This window comes from Oryctolagus cuniculus, chromosome 6, assembly GCF_964237555.1.
Source record: "Oryctolagus cuniculus chromosome 6, mOryCun1.1, whole genome shotgun sequence".
Lineage (NCBI taxonomy): Eukaryota > Metazoa > Chordata > Mammalia > Lagomorpha > Leporidae > Oryctolagus > Oryctolagus cuniculus.
In genome coordinates, this window is record NC_091437.1 from 137,848,321 (window position 1) to 137,866,347 (window position 18,027).

The 18,027-nt window shown below is 36.7% G+C and overlaps 1 protein-coding gene across 10 annotated transcripts in view; it reads right to left on the minus strand.

Moving 5' to 3' along the window:
* The window catches only part of CSMD3 (CUB and Sushi multiple domains 3), a 1,302,111-nt gene that overhangs the window by 169,795 nt on the left and 1,114,289 nt on the right, over positions 1-18,027 (minus strand). For 8 of the 10 annotated variants that reach the window (XM_051844773.2, XM_051844772.2, XM_051844770.2 and 5 more), the window contains 3 exons: positions 17,211-17,324; positions 16,612-16,707; positions 14,912-15,115 (listed from right to left, as the gene is read on the minus strand). In XM_051844773.2, the coding sequence (XP_051700733.2) occupies positions 14,912-15,115; positions 16,612-16,707; positions 17,211-17,324 (414 nt within the window). The remainder of the gene's footprint in view (positions 1-14,911; positions 15,116-16,611; positions 16,708-17,210; positions 17,325-18,027) is intronic. The other 2 variants (XM_051844775.2, XM_051844771.2) reach the window with 1 other exon arrangement.

The window sequence follows — 18,027 nt, forward strand, 5'->3', positions numbered from 1 at the left end:
CTGATATGAATAATGAATAAACAGTCTCTCAATTCTTTAGTTGAGTAAACTCAATCATTAAGTTATTAAATCTCTCTCCCAAGAAAACAGAGTAAGAGACAGAGCTGGGACTTGAATCCTGCACCCACATGAGAGACTTGAGGAGTCTCCTGACTTCTGGCTTTGGATCAGCCCAGGCCCAAATGTTGCAGCCATTTGGGGAGTGAATCAGTGCATGGTGGATCGATCTCTCTTTCTCTGTATCTCTGCCTTTCAAATAAATAAAATAAATATTTAAAAAAAAAAGTTGTGTTACCTATTCGGAAGTCAATATAGGCTTCTTTGATTTTTAGAAGGTACTAATCAGAAAGCAAAATTTTCTTATCTACTAATAGTATCAGTTTGATTCTGGGCATGGCTTAACTCAGAACTTCCAAATACTGTGTAACACTGAAATTATCCTAAATACAGATACCTTATCTGTGAAATGTTAGTTATTGCTTACAAAAGGCTTTTTTGAAAAAATAGAGAAAATATAATGTATACAAAAAGCTAGCAAATTACTTGGAATACAATGATTCAATAAATTATATTTTTTATGACTATTTTAGGTAGTAAAAGCATTGTGCTACTGGGCATCTGTCCTAGTCTGAATATAATGGTGAGATGTAAAAACATATCTTTTATAATAATAGCTATTAAAAAGCAATTAGTTTTGTGCTACTTCTAAAGCCATATGCAACAATCCAGTATAGTTTCTCCAAAACAGTGCTACAAACTTATTTAATGATGCAATAATGTAATTTTATGGAAAGTCATTTTATTGTATTTTCTCATAAAAATGTAAGAAAATGGGTGGCAGGGGCCCAAGTATTTGTGCCACTTTCCTTTGCCTTCCCAAGCTCACCAGGCATTGACTTAACCCACTGTGCCACTACACTGGCCCCAACATTATGTGTTTACATACCACAAATTTCACCCATATTGAACATGAAATTAAATTTTAAAAGCCAATATATTTGTATTTTTAAAAATTAGAGTTATTTCAAAATAGTTAAGACCAAATTATTAAACTGTTCCTCTATTGACTAAATCTTGCTATTATTTGTTGTGTTTAATTCAAAGGTACTTCAAAAACTTCAAGGAACAATATAATTTAAATATGTTTATTTTGTTGCAAAAAATGTTTAAAATCCATGAATAGGTTTACTACAAAACAATTTTTTGTGAACTTTTGGAAGGCCCCTGTGTGGCTTTCAAAATATTTCTGGACTAAAATAAACATCCTTTAGTTCATCCCATGCTGCTTCAAGTTATCCCCTTACTCCATTTCTCTTCCATGCCTTCCATCAGGCTTTGGGCCTCACCACACTGTTGAAACTACCATGAAAGTCATGAGGGCATCCTTCTAGCAACAAGATTGATTCTTTGCATTTCACTCAGTCTACGAGTGAGCAATTGTTTTCCAATGTCAATCATATCGTTTATCTTGAGCCTTTCTTCAACTGTCCACAGTCAATTTTCTCCTGTACATACTATTTATATCTGTTTTTGTAGCTCATCTTCCTCCTTCTGATCCTTTACATGCTAAAGTACTGTGTGTCTAGGTCCCAAAGTATCTTTTTTTTTTCCAAACACCAATTAATCATTATTTCATTATTACAACTAATGACCAAAGGAGGAAGTTTATTCTGGCTCATGGCTTTGGAGATTAACAGTCTAGGGCTGGGCAGGCCTCATTTATTCAGCAGATGGCAACAGCGGAATACTTGTGAAACTCACATGATGAACCAGGAAGCAGAGGGAGCAATTGGCTCAATTCACATTTTAAAACCAGCACTCCCATAAGAACTGTCCATGGAGAGCATGTCCCTAATAACCTGAGAACCTCCCACTAGGCCCACCACCTAGACACCATAATTAGATTAAATTAGCATGCTGTTGATACCATAAACTTATGACTTTGGAATTTAACCCGATAAATGAGTTAGAAGGACAAATTATGTTCAAGCTCCATCAAAATCACTCAGTGATGCCATCTATTTCCATGTCTTCTTTATATTATGATTACTAATGTTTATCTCCAACCATGACTTCTGTCCTGAGTTGTGTAATAATATGACTAATAAGTATCTCAAAATTACTATGGTCAAAACAATACTTTTGAAATTTTTCCCCATCTATACTCTCTTCCACCTCAGAAAATGTCAACACTATTCACCTAGTTCTTATGCCATAAACCTAAGTCCCATCTTACTATCTTTCTTACATTTAATTTCACATTTACATGTATATTCAGCCAGTAAAGATTTTCAGCTCTATCTTAAAAATATAACACAAAGCTTACTACTTCTCATAACTTGACCCTAGTCTTCTAATCTAAATCACCATTATCTTTCCCCTTCACTACTATAAAAGGCTCTTAATCATTCTTATTGCTTCTACCCTATACCTCCTCCACTCACTCCAGTGACTGAATTATAGCACTCCCTATTGAATGAACTCCTACACTGAGTAGAGAAAATTCAAACTCCCCATAATTTTCAGAACTGAGTATGTTGTGGCTTCAGCTCTGCTTCTCTGCGCTCATCATCTTTGCCATCATTTACTCTGCTGAAGACATCTAGGATTCTCGCTGTGGTCTGTGCATGTCAATATCCCTCTTCCCAACCATATACTTGCTCACTACTAAGACTTTTATGCATTACTCATTTCAGTATGATATAAAAACAACCATATCCACTAGACGATGACTTCAAACTTGAATTCCTGCTTTACTTTTTTCATAGCATGTACCACTGCATGCTATTTATTAATTAAATTTATTAATATGCTTGGTCTCCTTCTACTAAAATGTCAACTCCATAAGGCCAAAGATTTTATATTTTTATTAAAAAGTATATCATCAGTGCCAAAAAACTGCCTGGCACTTAGTCCCTATTCAATAATACTTGTTTGTTAAGTAAGGTACTGAAGCACGAAATCTATCTGTTAAAAGTAGCCTCTGTATCATTTCTGTATCATTCTTATGTCCCACTATTTTCATAAACAAGACATATCTGTTAAATTCTATTTCAATGATTTTTTTAAAAGATCTATTTCACTTATTAGAAAGGCAGATTATAGAGGGGCAGAGGAGGGACTGGAGAAAGATATTTTCTATCAACTGGTTAACCACCTAGGCCAGGCTAAAGCCAGGATTCAGGAACTCCATCCTGGTCTCTCATAATGATGGCAGGGTCCCAAGTACTTGGGCCACTTTCTGCTGCTTTCACAGATACATTAGCTGATAGCTGGATCAGAAGTGGAACAGCCAGGACTGATGGTGAACCAGATAGAGTCCCAACCTGCTGCACCACAACACTGGCCAAGATAATTTTCATTTTTTTCACCAAAAAAAAATATAGATATTCCCAGACATGCATTACCACATATAGAATGTTTTACAAGCTTCTCTTCATATGTGTTCATTTGCCTCCCATTTTTAAAAGACATATGATAAATTTCCCTCTCATCACTATGATACAATATAACATATTGATTAAAAAAACAGGCTTTAGAATCAGGAAGCCTAGGTCCAAATAATAATTCTGCTTTTGGCTGTGAACCATAGGGGTTTGATTATCTGTAAAAGAAATCTTATCTATCTCTGGGAGTTAATATTAAATTAGGCAATGCTTAATAGTGCTTTATACAAATGCTAATAATCACTATTTGTTATTATACTTAATAACTTTTTCATGGATGAGTGGATAGGTGAATGAATGACTCAATAAGGGAGAGTTGAGATCCTGTATGTAGTTCTTCCTCAATTTCCTTCCCAGTCTAGGAGAAGATGAAATAGATAGGTGTTGCCATGGAGATTCTCTAAGTAATTCTTTCTGGGCCTCTAAAGGACTTTAAAAAACATACCTTGATAAGGGTGATGGGAAAGCGGTTAATTAAAGACTTTTTGCTAAAGGGGAGTGGGTAGGCCTTTTCAAAAGAGACCTCCCACAAACCAAAGTACTTATACCTAAAGCCATACATTGTCAAAGCTGTTAGTAGCTGCAGGGGATTATTTGAATCAGCTCTAAGGCAAGACAGCCTGGGGGGTTGTAGGCTGGAAATTTTAAGAAATCTAAAATTTAAGGAGGTCAATTTAGAAGACAAAAGCTCAATCTTCAGTGTAAGTTTTGGTTTTCAGTCTTATACTGTTCCAAGTACAGTTTTAATATAAAATATATATTTAATTATAATTTATCTAATAATACTATCCCATTACAACTTTGTAGAAGATTATTAAATGTTATTTACATACAAATTGCTTAAATCTATGGATTCCATATTTTAGTATTTGACCATTTGAACTATAATCACAACCCATATATCACGTCTAATGAGGCTGTCAGCAGTTAAGATTCAGTATGTCAGTACATAAAAAACTCCTGAATATCTTATTGTGTTTTACTGTGATAGAAATAAAGAGAAAGTGCTGACAGCAGTAGTAAAATTGCAAAACTGAAAGAGCACAATTGAAATTAAAAAACATTAGAAATGTAGAAAGCTGTGTTCTTTGATATTAATTGTATGCTTAGTTAGCTTAAGCTGTTAACAGAGCATTGATTGAATATGGAAGCAGAGAAAACAATCATCCTGTATAAAACCTTGGCAGTAGATTGTCAAAGATTGTATCTACACTGTTAAATGTAAATAGAGGATTGGTGTGCCTTCAGAACAGAAATCCACATATAATATATAAATATGTTGCTTCTGTTTTACCTAAATGTCTTCCTTACATTTCAGAAGAGTTTGAAACTTCAGATTTGTTAAGTCTAAGCAATCGAAATAAGAAAAGCATGACTACGTGGTAGGATACTGAAGTTGAAACACATGGATCATCATAGGTTTGGGAGCCTGGATAGAGTTGTTAGGCTTCAATAAACATTCAGAAAGTTTCAACACTTATTTGCTAACATTCCATACATTGAATGAAAGATAACTGAACACATATTATATGTCAGGTCCTCTTTCAGATGTGCATAAAATAATACATTGACAGGCAAACGACTTCCAATTAAAAAAACAATTAACTATATATATTATGGTAAATTTTTCCTTTAAAAGAAAAGCAGAGTGAATGTTTAGAGAGTGCATGGGGAAAGAGTGGCAGTAAATTGTTTTAGATAGGATAACCAAGGATGAAAACCAGGTAGCTACTTGAATGATGTCACAAAATAAAAGATATCTAAGGAATGTATGTTCCATTCAGCCTGAATAGAAAATTCAAAGGCTTCGAGGCATACCATATTTTATACAATAACAGGTATTGAAGTTGAACATAAATTAAAGAATACTTTGATATCAACCTAAAAGATCTCTGTCCTTGATGCTCAGATTTGAATATGTAAGACAATAAGCTTTTCTTTTTTAGTATTTTAAGATACAATTATTTTTTCAGGATATTTGAAAAATAATATATTAAAATATTAATAGCTAAGAATATACATGTACATTCTTTTTCATTTATGTATGGGTTAGTACTTGAAACAAACAGTAAAACACAAATGAAGCTATCTTCTCATTTAGATTCATCATCTTTTCATTTCTTGTCTCACACACACCCCATATATCATTCTGCTATAGTCAGTGTTCTGGATTTACACATTTTACATGGAAGAATATTTCTAAATGGCTTAATTATTTTAAAAATATTTTTAGGCCAGCGCCGCAGCTCACTAGGCAAATCCTCCACCTGTGGCACTGGCACCCTGGGTTCTATTGCCTGTTGGGGCACCGGATTCTGTCCCGGTTGCTCCTCTTCCAGTCCAGCTCTCTGCTATAGCCCAGGAGTGCAATGGAGGATGGCCCAGGTCCTTGGGCCCTGCACCCGCATGGGAGACAGGAGGAAGCACCTGGTTCCTGGCTTCAGATCAGTGCAGCGTGCCGGTTCCGACGCACCAGTAAAGGCCACTTAGGGGGTGAAGCAACGGAAAAAGGAAGACCTTTCTCTCTATCTCTCTCTCTCTCACTGTCTAACTCTGCCTATTAAAAAAAAATATTCTTTAAAGGTGACATGTCCTTTTCATGTGATCTTGAAGGAAGCACAAGTCATCTGATACAATTTCCTATCTCTAAATGTGTACTTTCAAACCATCTCTGTTCATTTGGGCTACTAGAACAAAATATCATAGATTGAGTAGCTAAAAAGAATCTCAGAAATTTGTTGCTAGCGTTGTGGTGTATTGTGTTAAGACTCCAATTGAAATCCCGGCATCCTATTTTGGAGTGTTGCTTCAAGTCTCAGCTGTTCTGCTTCTTATCCCACTCCCTGCTGGTCCCCCTGGAAAAGCAGTGGAAGAAGGTACAATTGGTTGGGCCTCTGCAACCCATGTGGGATACCAGACTGAAGCTCTTGGGGTCTGGGCTATTGCTGTCCTTTGGGGAATGAATCAGCAGATGGAAGAGATTCATATTATCTCTCTCTCTCATTTGCTCACTCGCTCTGTCTCTCCCTTTTTCTGTCACTCTGCCATTCAAATACATTTAAAAATATTAAAGAGAGAGAGAGAGATATTTCTTTCTCATTATATGGAAGGCTAGGACATTGAAGATCCCTATAAGTTCTGGCAGATTCTATGTCTACTGAAATACCATTTTTGATTCACAGATCCACTGTGTCCTCATGCAAAAGAGGTGAGTTACCTCTCTGGAGTCTCTTAGAAATCTGCTATGCCATTTGATGAGGGGCACCTGATCATGTAATTTATTCATCTTCAAAAGCCCCTTTCTCCTAATACCATCACCTTGGCGGTAAGGATTTCAACATACAAATCTAGGAGGAAACAAATATTAAAGCTCTAGCACTTGGGCTGTGCTGTGGTGCAGTAGGCTAAGCCTTCACCTTCAGTGCCTGCATCACATATAGGCACAGGTTCATGTCTGGGCATAGCTCTCTGCTATGGCCTGGGATAGCAGTAGAAGATGGCCCAAGTGCTTGGTCCCCTGCACCCACACTGGAGAGCTGGAAGAAGCTCCTGGTTCCTGGTTTCAGATTGGCTCAGCTCCAGCCGTTAAGGCCATATGGAGCGTGAATCAACAGATGGAAGATCTCTCTATCTCTCCCTCCCTCTCTCTCTCACTGTAACTCTCAAATAAATAAATGAAATCGTAAAAAAAAAAAAAATACTATAGCACTTTACTCCTGACTTCCCAAATTCCTATCTCACAAGCAAAAAAAAAAAAAAAAAAGACATCAACAACAACAACAAAGCATTAATTCTAACCTCTATAACACCAAAATTCTTCATTTATTTCAGCATCAACTCAAAATTCTAAAGTTCAACATCTCAGCTAAATATAAAATCTGATATGAGTATGAGATTCAAAGCTATACTGGTGCCACATTGCAGATCCTGGGCCACAGTTTGGACTCCAAAGCTCTGGGCAGCCTTGCCCCCATGGATTTTCTGGGCATAGCCCATGGCCCAGCTTTTACAAGATGAATTGAGTATCTGTGGTTCTCCCTGGCTAGAATTATACACCTGTGTGTCTACTGGTCTAGGGTCATGGGAATGACCCTACTCATATAACCTAACAGAGCCTCTGCCCTTTGGCAGTTCTCTGCCTCGGAAAAGATGATCTTCAGGGCATCCTCTGAAATCTATATGGTAATCAGGTCTTAGCAGCTTTGTTAGGTCCAGTACATGTGGTATCACATCCCTCGGAGCTATTCCGGTTTGATCAAGGGTTCTGTGAGAGTGAAGCGAGAAGAGTTTGGGATGTGAGGTAGATCTGGGCAACAAAGACTCCTCCTTTGAAATGTGCACCCCAAGGACAGGGGTCCTTTGTTGGGATTTCCAGAGTGGCTCAGGCGCTGAGCCAGGGATCTTCCATGGGGCAACCTGGAGCATTTTGTGGTTTGGAAGCTGTCTGGGCAAATTGCAGCTGCAAGTACCTTACCTAGTCATTGCTAATTGTTTCCTGATTTTCACCAGCCAAAATATTCTGCCCATCCCATCGGAGACCTGATTAAACACTCTGGGAACTTCTTGCATGTAAATTAGACTACATAGAATCTGATGGGCTCACAAAGAACATTCAAGTTTTCACTTATTAGCATACAAATGGATAAACTTGTTCATTTGAAACACATAAAAAAACCCTAGACAAAACCTTTTCAATGGCAACCCTCCTGGTTATCCAGAGCTTTTTCTTTCAGTAAATAAATTTTCTTCAATTGCTCACTTTCCATTATCTGTTTGACTCATTCTTTGGAGTATGAGACAAGAGCCAAAGTAAAGGAGATATGCCTGTAATGCCAAGACTTTATACCCTGGGTTTGTGACAGGAACAGAAGTCCCAATGATCTCTGAAATGCATTAAGTCATTCTTCCATTGTCTTCCTAGGATGGCTGAGTAATGTCCTCATGATTTTGATGAATAACTTCTACATTCTGTTGAGATAGTTGATCCTATTAATCTCCTTACCAAATATTGCTTGGCCACAATCTTTTTTTAAAAATTATAATTTTGAAAGGCATAGTTACAGAGAGAAGAAATAGAAACAGACTGATTTTCCATTGGCTGGTTCACTCCCAAAAATGGCTGCAACAGCCGGGGCTGGACCACTCTAAAGCCAGGAGCCTAGAACTCCATCTGGGACTCCCAGGTGGGTGGCAGGGGCCCAAGTACTTGGGCCTTCTGCTGTTTCCCAGGCATATTAGCAGAGAGCTGGACTGGAGGTGGAGCAGCCAGGACTTGAATAGGTGCTTGTGCCCCAGGCTGTGGCACCACAACACAGAATCCCTTAGGCACACTCTTATGACAGCCCTTCTCATTTTGTCATGTACTGATAGGCTGATCATTTTATAATTTTTTAAGTTCTGTTTCCCTTTTGACTAAAAGTCCCATCTTTAAATCATTCTCTTTTCACATCTTACTATAGGCAATGAAGAAGGCCCAGCCACACTTCCAATAGTTTGTTTAGGTGTTGCCTTAGTCAAATATCTCATTTCATTATTAAAAATTCTATCTTCCACAAAACACTCGAATATGAACACAATTCAGCCAAGTTCTTTACATTTCATAACAAGGACAATCTTCTCCATTGTCAAATAACTTTTTCCTGATTTCTTTCTGAAACATCAAAATGAGCTTCACTGTACATATCTGTACCAATTTTCTGTTCATGACCACATTAGTATTTTCCAAGAAGGTAGAGGCTTTCCCTATAACATGCTTCTCTTTGTTCTGAGATCTCATCACAATTACCTCTTCAATGCTTTTCTAGCTCTTCCTGGTTCATAGTCATTTTCTTGCTGTGTCCTCAGATGTCAGATGGAATGCACTATCTACCTGGGGTTTCTTTTATAAGGACACTATTTCCATTCATGAGGGTTTTGCCCTCATGTCCCCATCATCTCCCAGTGGCCTTGACTCCTAATACCAACACAGGAATTTGAAGGGAAAAGAAACATTCAGGCCACAGTGCAAACCAATGCAAAATAAAAGGCAGTCTTTTCTCTTAAAGACTCTCCATGGATATAGTAACAAACAGCATACAAAAATATAGATAGCTGGTCCTCTGAATATGAGCTCATGGATATCTCATTTTTAAGTAGGGGCTGGCACTGTGGCACAGTGTGTTAAAGCCTTGGCCTTCAACGCTGGCATCCCATGTGTGTGCCGGTTCAAGTCCTGGTTGCTCCACTTCCAGTCCAACTCCCAGCTAATGCACCTGGGAAAACAGTGGAAGATGGCCCAAGGCCTTGGGCCCCTGCATCCACATGGGAGACCCAGAAGAGGCTCCTGGCTCCTAGCTTTGGATCAGCTCAGCTTCTGCTGTTGTGGCCACTTGGGGAGTGAATCAGCAGATTGAAGACCTCTCTCTCTCTATCTACCTCTCTACCTCCACCTCTCTCTGTAACTCTTTAAAATCAATAAAATAAATCTTAAAAAATAAAAAATCTAAAAATAAATTCAGGTTAAATACAGGCTGGGGACAGTAAACCATTATTCACTCCTGAGGTTGAGTACTGGCCAATCAGAGATCAAGTAACAGTTTCAAAGTCTTTCATAGGCTTGGGGTTACTGTACTTGAGGAGATACATCCTTAATCAGATGTAATAACCTTCTTTTAATTTACAAGAATTTAAGTTTCTGATGGCAAAAACATTAGGACTGACCATATGAGACATGAAAAACATTTATAATAACTCTGGAAAAATAGGGAAATAGGGTTTTTTCAGATTTATTTATTTATTTACTTATTTGAGAGTAGAGAGAGAGAGAGAGAGAGTGAGAGAGAGAGAGAGGTCTTCCATCTGCTGTTTTACTCCCCAGATGGCCACAAGGGCTGGGCTGGACTGATCCAAAGTCAGGAGCCAGGAGCTCCATCTATGGTGGAGTATTTGCTAACAATAAGAACAACTTAATTGAGTACAAAGAGTTCTTGATTTAAAATGACTTAGGATCTTTCATCTTTAGGATGGCACAAAAGTGATGAGAATTCAGAAGAAACCATACTTCAGATTTTGAAGTTTGATTTTTTTCCTGGGCAACAAACGTGCTTCATGTTAACTCTCTTGTGACACCAGGCAGCAGCAAATTACAGTACCCAGTCAGCTATACAGTCACAAAGGTAAACAATTAATACTCTACGATGTACTTCATTGCTAAGCTATGATGTTCAGAATGTTGAATTAAATGCATTTCTTAGTTATGATATCTACAATTTATGATGAGTTTATTGACATTATTTTTATTTGTGACAATAATAGTTTATTCAATTATCCCAGCACAATTGTTAATAACATTTTGATTTGGAGCTTCAGGACACCCCTAACCTACCTCTGTCACCAGGTAGGGCTCCCACTCACTTTTCTCTCTTCTCTCATCTTACCTAACCCCTGCACTACTTTAGACAGCTTCTCTGGGGATACAGGACGAAAAGTTGGTAATTAGTACAGTACATATCTGCTTCCCCCCTCTTGCTAAAGGCTTCAGGTCCAACCTTCCCTCACCCTGGGATCTGAGTATCTATTGCAGTGACAGACACGCTGAGTCAACTGTTGTCTAGCTGAGACCCAGGTTCACTGTGGGAGCCATCTAAGGTGTGCTGGGACTTGTGCCCAACCCTCCCTGCTTCCACCATAGGCCTACTTCTCTTTCCTCATATGGGGCACTAATAACAAGAAGCTGGCCCTTCCCACTCCCACCTCTTCTGCTCCCTATCCACATTCCTAAGGTTCTTGTTCCATCTTTCATATGGTCATCTATCCCTGGACATTGGTGATATCTTCTGCTCAATGTTTTACTCTAAGGCATCCATCATTAATGCTATCAATATTAAATGTTCCTGCTCACGCTTTTCCTCTGTTCTGCACACATTTCTCTCCCTCAAGACAAGGGTGGTGAGATACAGCAGGCTGGATTATTGACTCACAGTCCCAGAGAAGGTTTAGCCTTTCCCTAGGATGATCAGCAGAGTGAGGAGGGGGTGGAGATCACTAAGGATGTAGGGGACACCTTCTTCCCCCATTCTGCTGCAGGGAGGGAAGCCACCATTGTCCTAGCCTGGGGCTCCCCCTTTGGTTTCCTAATTGCAGTTACTTTAATAGAAAAAAGATGCTTTTTTTTTAGAAAAAATAATATCTTGATTTTAAGGGTAAAAAACACATTCTATCTAGTTAAAGCAGAAATGCACTATGCAAATTACATGTACTATACATTCCTAGCAACAGTTTTTATCCAGTTTTTACAGTCTTTACTAGGTAGAAATTAGTATACTTTCTATGTCATTTTTTCTTTTATTTTTTTATTTAAACACAATCCAAGTCTACCATGTACATGACAAGAACCCACTACTTGAACTACCACTGCCACCCAGCATCTGCACCAACAGGAAGCTGCAGTCAGAGCTGGAGCCAGGTATTCAACCTAGGTACTCCAATGTAGGATTCAGGCATTTTAATTGCTAGGCCAAATACCTTTCCCTATATTATTCACAGTGTTAAATATATTACATAAACAAATACCTTATCAAAAGTTAAAAATTGCGGCTGGCATCATCGTACAGTGAGTTAAGCATTCGTCTGTAATGCCTGCATCCCAAATCTGAGTAACAGTTTGAATCCTGGATGCTTCACTTTCGATCCAGCTTCCTGCTAAGACACCAGGGAAAGCAGCAAATGATGGTCCAAGTGCTTAGAGCCCTGCTACCCACATGAGACCAGGATGGAGTTCCTGGCTCTTAACTTCAGCCTGGGTAAGCCTCAGCAATTGTAACCATCTGGAGAGTAAACCAGTGGATAGAAGATCTTTCTCTCTTTGCCACTCCTTCTTTCTCTGTCACTCTGCCTTTCAAGTAAAAATAAAATAAATCTTAAAAAACAGAAAGTTTTAAAGAATCAAAAATCATTATTAATTTGTTGTGACCTATGGCAGATTGTATTATCAAATATAATTTTATATAAACATGTATGTTACATGCCTGCATAAAATGGGGCTTCAAAAGTTCATGGGAGGCCAGCGCCGCGGCTCACTAGGCTAATCCTCTGCCTAGCGGCGCCGGCACACTGGGTTCTAGTCCCGGTCGGGGCGCCAGATTCTGTCCCGGTCGCCCCTCTTCCAGGCCAGCCCTCTGCTGTGGCCAGGGAGTGCAGTGGAGGATGGCACAGGTGCTTGGGCCCTGCACCCCATGGGAGACCAGGAAAAGCACTGGCTCCTGGCTCCTGCCATTGGATCAGCGCGGTGCGCCGGCCGCAGCGCGCCGGCCGCGGCGGCCATTGGAGGGTGAACCAACGGCAAAGGAAGACCTTTCTCTCTGTCTCTCTCTCTCACTGTCCACTCTGCCTGTCAAAAAAAAAAAAAAAAAAAAAAAAGTTCATGGGAAACGGAATTAAAAAATAACTAATTTCCCACAAACTTTTTAAAACCTCTTTATAATTATCATGTCTTTTCAATGGAGAGTGGAATATAGAGATTTATAAAATGCAAACAAAATTTAGCTTATCTTTTAAAAAATCTATTTTCCAAATAAAATACCAATAAAACTTCAGCAACATAGAATCCAAGCCATTTAAACTGTTTCTTTTTTTGTAAATATTGTATTTATTTATGTGAGAGGCAGAATTGCAGACAGTGGGAGACAGAGAAAGAGAGAAAGATCTTCCATTCACTGGTTCACTCCCCAAATGGCCACAACAGCCAGAGCTACGCCAATCTGAAGCAGGCAGCCAGGAGCTTCTTCTGGGTCTCAACACAGGTGCAGGGGCCCAAGGACTTAGGCCATCTTCTACTGCTTTCCCAAGGCTCTAGCAGAGAGCTGGATGGGAGAAGAACAGCTAGACTGGAACTGGTGCCCATATGGGATAATGGCACTCCAGATGGAGGATTAACCTATTAAGGCACAGTGCCGGCCCCTGAACTGTTTCTTAACCTCAGATTAACTTTCACCATTTTCTATGAAAATAATACTCTGTAATTTAAAGTAGAAAGTTGTAGAGACATTAATGAGAGAGAGAAGAAAGGAACTTCCAAATCTGCATTTTCTGTGCCTACTGAACCATAAGGAACCAAAAGTCATTATCATAATCCTTAAATATTGTGAGATTGTAAATAACAATAGAACAATTTACTATTTTATTCCTTTTAGTGTTTTTTTGTTCTACTTAATACCATTGGTTGAACTCTTTAATTAACACACAATTATTCTTATGCATTTAAATTTAACTGAAAAGTGATCCCTGTTAAATATAAGAGTGGGAATAAGAGAGGGAGGAGATGTACAGTTGGGCACATGCTATTTCAGACATACCCCTAATGGTAGAGTTAGAAATGTGCCAGGAGATTCCAATTCAATCTCATCAAGGTGTCATGTACCAATGCCATCCCATTAGTCCAAGTGATCACTTTCAGTTCATAATTGATCATAATGATAGGATTAAGTGTCAAAGGGATCACATAAACAAGACTAGTGTCTGCTAATACTAACTGATAGAATTTAAAAGGAGAGAACAATCCAACATGGGAAGCGGGATACACAGCTGACTCATAGAATGGCAGATGTCCTAAATAGCACTCTGGCCTCAGAAACAGCCCTTAAGGCATTCAGATGCAGCTCAAAAGCCCATGAGAGTATTTCACGCATGGAAATCCAAGATACTGTGGCAAAAAAAAAAAAAAAAAATGACATAAATGATCTCTGTGAGTGAGATCCCAGTAGAAAGAACGGGCCATCAAAGAAGGAGGCACCTTTCTCTGAAGGGAGGAGAGAACTGCCACTTTGACTATGGCCTTGTCTAAATAACATCAGAGTTGGTGAGCTCAAGAGACTTCCATAGCCTTGGTAGCTCATGACAAGAGCCTCAGGTGATTACTGACGTCATAAATAAGAGTGTCAATTGTTAAATCAACAAGAGATTTCACTGTGCACTTACTCCTCATGTAGGATCTCTGCCTTAATGTGCTGTTCATTGTGATTTAATGCTAAAACTAGTACTCAAAGTAAAATGTATCCAGAAAAATCAATGTCTGTGATTCTTAAAAAAAAAAAAAAAAAAAAAAAAACTGAATTTTTTACATATTGGCATAGAAATCTTTGTATAAAATTTAGAAGTGAAAAATTATATTTGTTTAGAAAGATTGTAACACCTAGTAATCCCATATTAGCAGTATCAAAGTTTGTGTTAGTGAAAATCATATATGTACTTTCATCCATATAAAGGCATAAAGGACTATCTAGTTAATCCTTCACATTTTGTCATTGATTGCATCACCAAGGAAATTGCAGCAAATGCCAACTTAATTTCATATTTAGATACAGAATAACTCATAAATTATGTAAAATTAATACATAATTATTTGATCTGAAATTTTAAAATGAAAGATGTAAGATAACTAATTTTGGTATAAAATATGTGAACCAGAGAAAACACATTTATATACTCACCAATACAGGTTGGTAAGGAATCATTCCACTGGGCCAAAGAATTGGGCACTGTATCACACCTAATTGCTGTGGATCCATGGAGAATATATCCTGGATTACATTCAAAAAGAATCAATGAACCAACTGCAAATTCATTGCCAATTCTTCTTCCAAATCTTGGTTCAGGTACAGAACTGCACTGTGTGGAACTTGTCCTAGGAACAGCTGTACACAAATAATTGTTGATTTTAGTTTCATATTTGTTAGATGAATACAGATTTTAAAAAGTAACTAAACAGAGTTCAAAGAAATCTTTACTTTGTGTCACAACTTTAATTTAAAAATTGTATACATTTCTAATTAAATCTCATACTAAATAAAGTTACAATAAAATGAATTTTAACAGTTTTCTTTGTTTTATTAAACATCACCATGACTTTCCTTTTATTTTATGATTTTAATATAAAGAAAGTAGTTTTAGTTTATTACAATTTTTTTAAATTTTTTTAAACTTTGAATATGAAATTGAGAAAATATGTCACATTACATGAAATAATTTTACACATTTATTCATTATTTTGTTCTCAATGTAAACTTTAAAAAAGCAATCAATTTTAATTTTACATCATGTTCATAAATTTAGTTTTCAAAACATGTTCATTATTAACACAATAACTACATTAAAACTAATCAGAATGTAAGTCAGACAGATTAACAACAATAAAAGCATGTACTTTAATAATCATACAATATCAAATTTGAATTGTTTTAGGCTTTGTACATATGTCCTTGAATTGTGCCTTTTTATTTTTTTTTTTTTTTTGGTTCAGTAAGAAAGAATGATAACAGGATGTTTTTTCTTTTTAAATCACATACAAATATGAATAAAGAGTTGACAATAGCACTAAAATGATAAGATGAATTCCTAATAGGTTATTTCTTCTTATATGACATCAGTAAGTATAACTTCATTTGTTACAGTGCCTTTTTAAATTTGTAAAACCACAAATTGGTTAAGGATAAAATACCACTAAAATAAAAGTATTACAGTATAACCAACTGAGCAATAGGATAAGTGGGTGTTATAATATCAAATCATGTATGTTTACAAATTTATTTGGAATAAAGTTTATGCTTGACAGGACTGAGCATGTGATCATAAATAATTCAAAAAAACTTTCAGATGATGGCTCTTAATTTAGTTTAATGATGATGTGGAAGATTACAAAAAGTAAGAATAAATTGTAAATGGGCTTCCTACTGTACTAAATACTCTCATAATTGTGAAGAAAGTTTCTATTCTTCTGAGAGAATCAGAAACTGTAATTTCAGAAAGGAGCAATGATTCCTTTGGCATGTCTAAGTACATCAAGACAAAGGATACAATTTATTTTATTTAAAGTGCTAGACTATGAGGAAAACTGAAAATGTAAACAGTAAAGAATTTTCAGAAAAATACAGATGTCTTAAAACCAAAATATTGGAAAGTGGGAAACCAGACATTTAAATTGAGATTAATGAAGCAGTAGGTCTTATCTGACATTGGTCAAAGTGATGTTCTAGTGATGGGGAGGAGAAAGGGTAAAACTGCTTAAAAAACAAAACAGAGACCTTTTCTCTCTCCTATATGGTTATGAAGATCTCGTTATGCAATAACTCTGAACATAACATGGAAATTTATATCATTCCTTAGTGTGTTTCTAGACTACAGGGTCACTTACCTTGATAAACAAAGTGAAATCCCTTAGCTGTTATTGGTCCAACTGATGTAAATCGAATTGTGATCTGATTACCTGAACTCAGTGGAAGTGATTCTCCTACTCAACAAAACAAACACTAAGATATCATAAATAATTTTCATTCAGTAACCCTAACAAATTATATTATTTTACACTGTCATTTGAAAATGTCAATCTATGTTCTATCAAATTACTTTAAAATATCCTACTGCTAACGACATACTGTCTTTGGGTTTAGCTTCAATTGTAACCTTTTTAACCAGAAGCCTTAAATTACATTTTGATACATATTGCCTTGTTCTTCAAAGAATTCTTAAATATTTTATATTACATTCAACACCACAGACTAAGTGATTAAATATTAAATTTACTTGATTACAAACCCAGAAAATAGTTGACTATATTTTTATTAAGCTTTTGAGTTACTCTTCATTGTGTTTCTATTCTTAAAAAAAGTGATTCTATTTTCAGTTTACTTTATATCTAATATGGATGACATAAATCTCAACTTTCACTGCAATACTAATCAAAGTCAGTCTTTAATCAATAACTGATGCATTGGCAGTTCTATTAAAGGATACCTGAATGGGATCCTGAGAGGGAAGATAACAGAGAAGATTGCTGAGTTGGCCCATCATACACCTCAACAACATCGTGGAGTGATGTCTGGAAAAATACAAACTGGCCAAACACCACTGATCAACAGGAACCAGGAGAAGCAAACAAATCACCAACCATCCAAAAATAAAAACAAAAACAAAAACAAAAAAAAAATAGAAAGAGGAGGAGAGAGAGAACAAAGTATTACAATATAATAGTCATCCTTTTTTTTCTACCTTTAAAAAAAGGATAGTTGCCAATTGCTTGATATTCCTGACACAGGTTTTTTAGGTCATAAAGATAGTGACTATGACCTAGAAGCAATAAAATTTTAATAAAACTATGAAAAAATAAATGTGTATAGCATTTAACGTAGATAAGAAATCATAAGGTTGGTGATTAATACTTTATAGTAACTACTTTTGGATTTTCCCAATGACAATTTTATTCTTTTCACTTTGTGACTCTCTTCTCTTTTTCTAATTTTTCTTCTCCTCTTTTAGATGAGATAGACAATGATTTAATTTGGGGGATTTTGTTTAACATTGTTCTTAAAATGGTATTCCATTATGAGACTAATAGTTTCACTAGAAAATATCAGCAAGACCCAATACAGGAATAGTGTTAAAATTCTGTTCTAATTTAAAAATGCTTCCTAAACTTTATTGTTAATCTCCTGCCAAAATATAGAAATATTATTGATGATTCCTTGGCAATTGAGCTATTATAAATCTTTTTAAAATGATTACAATTTCATGCTAAGTACGATTTTGTAGCACTTGCTAAAGAACTCTACAT